This window comes from Acyrthosiphon pisum, chromosome A1 (genome assembly GCF_005508785.2).
Source record: "Acyrthosiphon pisum isolate AL4f chromosome A1, pea_aphid_22Mar2018_4r6ur, whole genome shotgun sequence".
Taxonomy (NCBI): Eukaryota; Metazoa; Arthropoda; class Insecta; order Hemiptera; family Aphididae; genus Acyrthosiphon; species Acyrthosiphon pisum.
Genome location: NC_042494.1, coordinates 61,580,664 through 61,583,894, shown reverse-complemented (window position 1 = coordinate 61,583,894; position 3,231 = coordinate 61,580,664). Strand labels below are relative to the sequence as shown.

General features: G+C 27.2%; 1 protein-coding gene across 2 annotated transcripts in view; it reads right to left on the bottom strand.

Annotated features, from left to right (window-relative positions):
• LOC100161681 (squamous cell carcinoma antigen recognized by T-cells 3) overlaps positions 1-3,231 on the bottom strand; it is an 11,549-nt gene that overhangs the window by 1,108 nt on the left and 7,210 nt on the right. For both annotated transcript variants that reach the window (XM_008183929.3, XM_001946210.5), the window contains exons 12-13: positions 1,315-1,520; positions 1,096-1,243 (exon numbers count right to left, since the gene is read on the bottom strand). In XM_008183929.3, the coding sequence (XP_008182151.1) occupies positions 1,096-1,243; positions 1,315-1,520 (354 nt within the window). The remainder of the gene's footprint in view (positions 1-1,095; positions 1,244-1,314; positions 1,521-3,231) is intronic.

The following is a 3,231-nucleotide window of genomic DNA, read 5'->3' as shown; positions in this document are numbered from 1 at the left end:
GAGCTACACGTGTTCTGCTTAGCGTATAATTTGGTATGTTACACACTTGTAAGACGGAGACAACACATTCAGGTATCTCGTCCTCTTAATATACTATTGAGCCACCACCCGTTATATGTTAAATAAAATAAAATATTGTTAGGTTAAAATTTGAATAAATTATGATTGAATTCTATGCTAGTTTTTTCATAGTTTGTTTATAATGGCTGCCACACCTTTCTAAGGCCACAATCAGTTACGTCTTGAGCGAGTCCAATATAAATTCCATTCCTACACTGCTTTTATTCTTAAATTACCATCTCCTAATCATAACTATTCTGATATAAGCCATTTTTTTAAATATCCCTCTCTGTCCTCATGCCGCAATCGTATTGATTTACAGTTCATTCATGCTCTTCTTGACATTCAAACTCAGTCCACTTCCTTCAGTCACAATCACCCCATGCATAGGATGCTTAGGTTGGCCAATCAATTGTGATCTAAGTTCCTATTGTTAACATATCAATTTGGTTAAATTTTTCTTCTGTTCATTTACCTAGTTTTAGTTTGTACTTTAATCTATGCTGTTATCCATCTAATTTTAATATATACATACTGTATACCAATCTCTAAAAGCCGTTTGGCGTTAATCTTATAATAAATAAATATAATATTAGTAGCTAATAATTAGTATGTCATAAGCAATAATAAATAAACTAATAATTTATTTTAGATTAACAAGATTGATACAATTTTTTTTAGTAAAAAAAATTATTTGTATTCTCAAAATTAACTAATTAAAGAAATATTTAGTATTGTGTTAAATTAGAAAATTATTTAATACTATATTAGGGAATATTTGACATTGCCATGACTTTTGTAACCATAGTTAATTTGATAAATGTATTATTCTAGTCCAGAATAATATGATTTTATAATCATTAAAACAATGAAATTAAAAATAATATTTTGAAGATAATAAATGACCCCATCACATTTTTAATTTACATGTTTTATCAATGCATCATATTTAAACAAGCAATACCATTAGTTATGAATTGTACATAATTTACTCATATAAGACTGCGTTTTATAAAAAATAACCAAAATGTTTACCTTTAACAAACAATTTATTTTTTTCTAGTTCAGTAGGAAATCGTAATCCTGACGATCTACTTTGTTTATCAGGTTGACATTTAGACACAAACATTGGTCTGTTATTTACAGATTCACGATCTTTTTTCAATGCTTCTTCAACCATTTCCTGCAAAATATTAACAGATTAATAATAATACTAATAAGTAATATTTACCAACAATAATCATTCATACTTACAGGCTTTTCAAAAAGCACATAACCAAATCCTTTAGACCGGCCTTTGAAATCTCTAACTAATAACACTTCACAGTGACCAACTGAAGACAATGCATCTTTCACTTCCAATTCAGTCACAGCAAAATCCAAGTTGCTTACAAATACAGAACGATTTTCTTTACCTTCAACTTCCATATGTCGACCTCCTTTGTCCAGGTTTATTTCGGCTAAAACATTTTTTGAAACAATAACGTAAGAAAGAGAAACTAATAATTATTTGTGATTAATGATATTTAACCCATTTTGTTTAATATTTTCCTCATGTTAACCATAGTTGTATTTCTGTATTAATTTAAGTAATATAATAGGTAGAATAAAATAAAATAATTCATATATTGTAAATTTAGTATATTATTTAGAAATTCCAATATCAGTTATCTACGTTTTAATACTATCATCTGATAATATGTGATTAAATTGAGTTTAAAACACAGATATAGATACTTTTGATATGTACTAAATAGGGTTTAAAAGCCATATTATTGTTTAGTTTAATCAGATAAAAATATCCATAAATCTTAAAATAATAGAACGTCTGAAACTCTGAAATAGTGAAATCTGAATGTGTCAAGTTTTTATTATTGATTTACACTGTTCATAATTAACTAATTATTTTAATAACTAATCTAATTAATTATTTATCAATAACATACAATAATATAAATCAAACAAACAAAAGAAAATAATGTATACTTTCGATAAATTAATAAATGTGATTAAATAGTAAATAAAGAATAAGTTAAAACCGGTGCTTTTAATCCTAAGGGCCAGTTGTACAGTTTAAACTACGATTAAGCTTAATCAGCTGATAAGAGACATTTAACCGGGCAAAATCGGCCGATTAAACTCTGGTTAACTTTAATCAGAGATGGTACAACTGGCCCTAAGAGGAGCAAATTAAAAATATACTGATGCTATTCAAAGACCAGATTAAGATTGAAAAGAACAAAAAATTATAAATTTAGAGTAATAACATTAATTATTAATGTCTCATTTGTATCACCATATTTTTAGGGATGTCATATAAATACATCCTAAATAATTATAATATAATCAGTTTATAATATAAGACCCAGGAGCACTATCTGATACTAATATACAAAATACTTGATACAAATCACCTGAAATCAAACTGGTCAAATCTGTTTCAAATATTACCAATTTACATTCCTGGGGAAAACAAGATTTGATAAATTGGGAGTTTACCATTTGCGCTTAGAATAACTGCCTTTGGTCACTTTTTGGCAAGCCCGGATTAAGACATTTTGTAGCCCAGGGGCCAAAGTTTTAAATGAGGCCCTTGTACGAAAAAAAATTATTAATGTATACAGTGTGTTCCGGGGTGAAGTGACCAGCCGACGTCATATAAAAGTATACCAAAAATGATAAAGAAGTAGCCTTTAAAGATTGGGTCTAACTTTTTTATTTTTTAAGTTAGGGGCAAACTTTTTTTAATCAAAATCATACATACCACGCATTTGATTATGTATTTTCAAAAGTTTTTAACATTTTTATGTTTTTTTTTTTTATCTTAAAGCTACTTAATTTATTGTCCTATCAACACTCCAAAATACGCAATTGAATTAGAATTTTATTTTATTTTATTAAATTAAAAAAGTAGAAAAAAGTTGGCAAAAATTAGCATTTTTTAAAGGAAATTGTGTATTATTCCAAATAATTTATTACTTGGTATGGGTTTTTTGTTTTTTGTATTATTCTGCTGAATTATACTGAATAACACATTAATATACCTAGAATACCCTGAAAGTTTGGTTTTCATAATATATTCCTGTTAATCTTCACAATCATAGTTTTCCTAGATTGAGTTGGTTAATTGGTCGTCATTCGTTTAAATTTTATACTATTGCGGTAAATTTT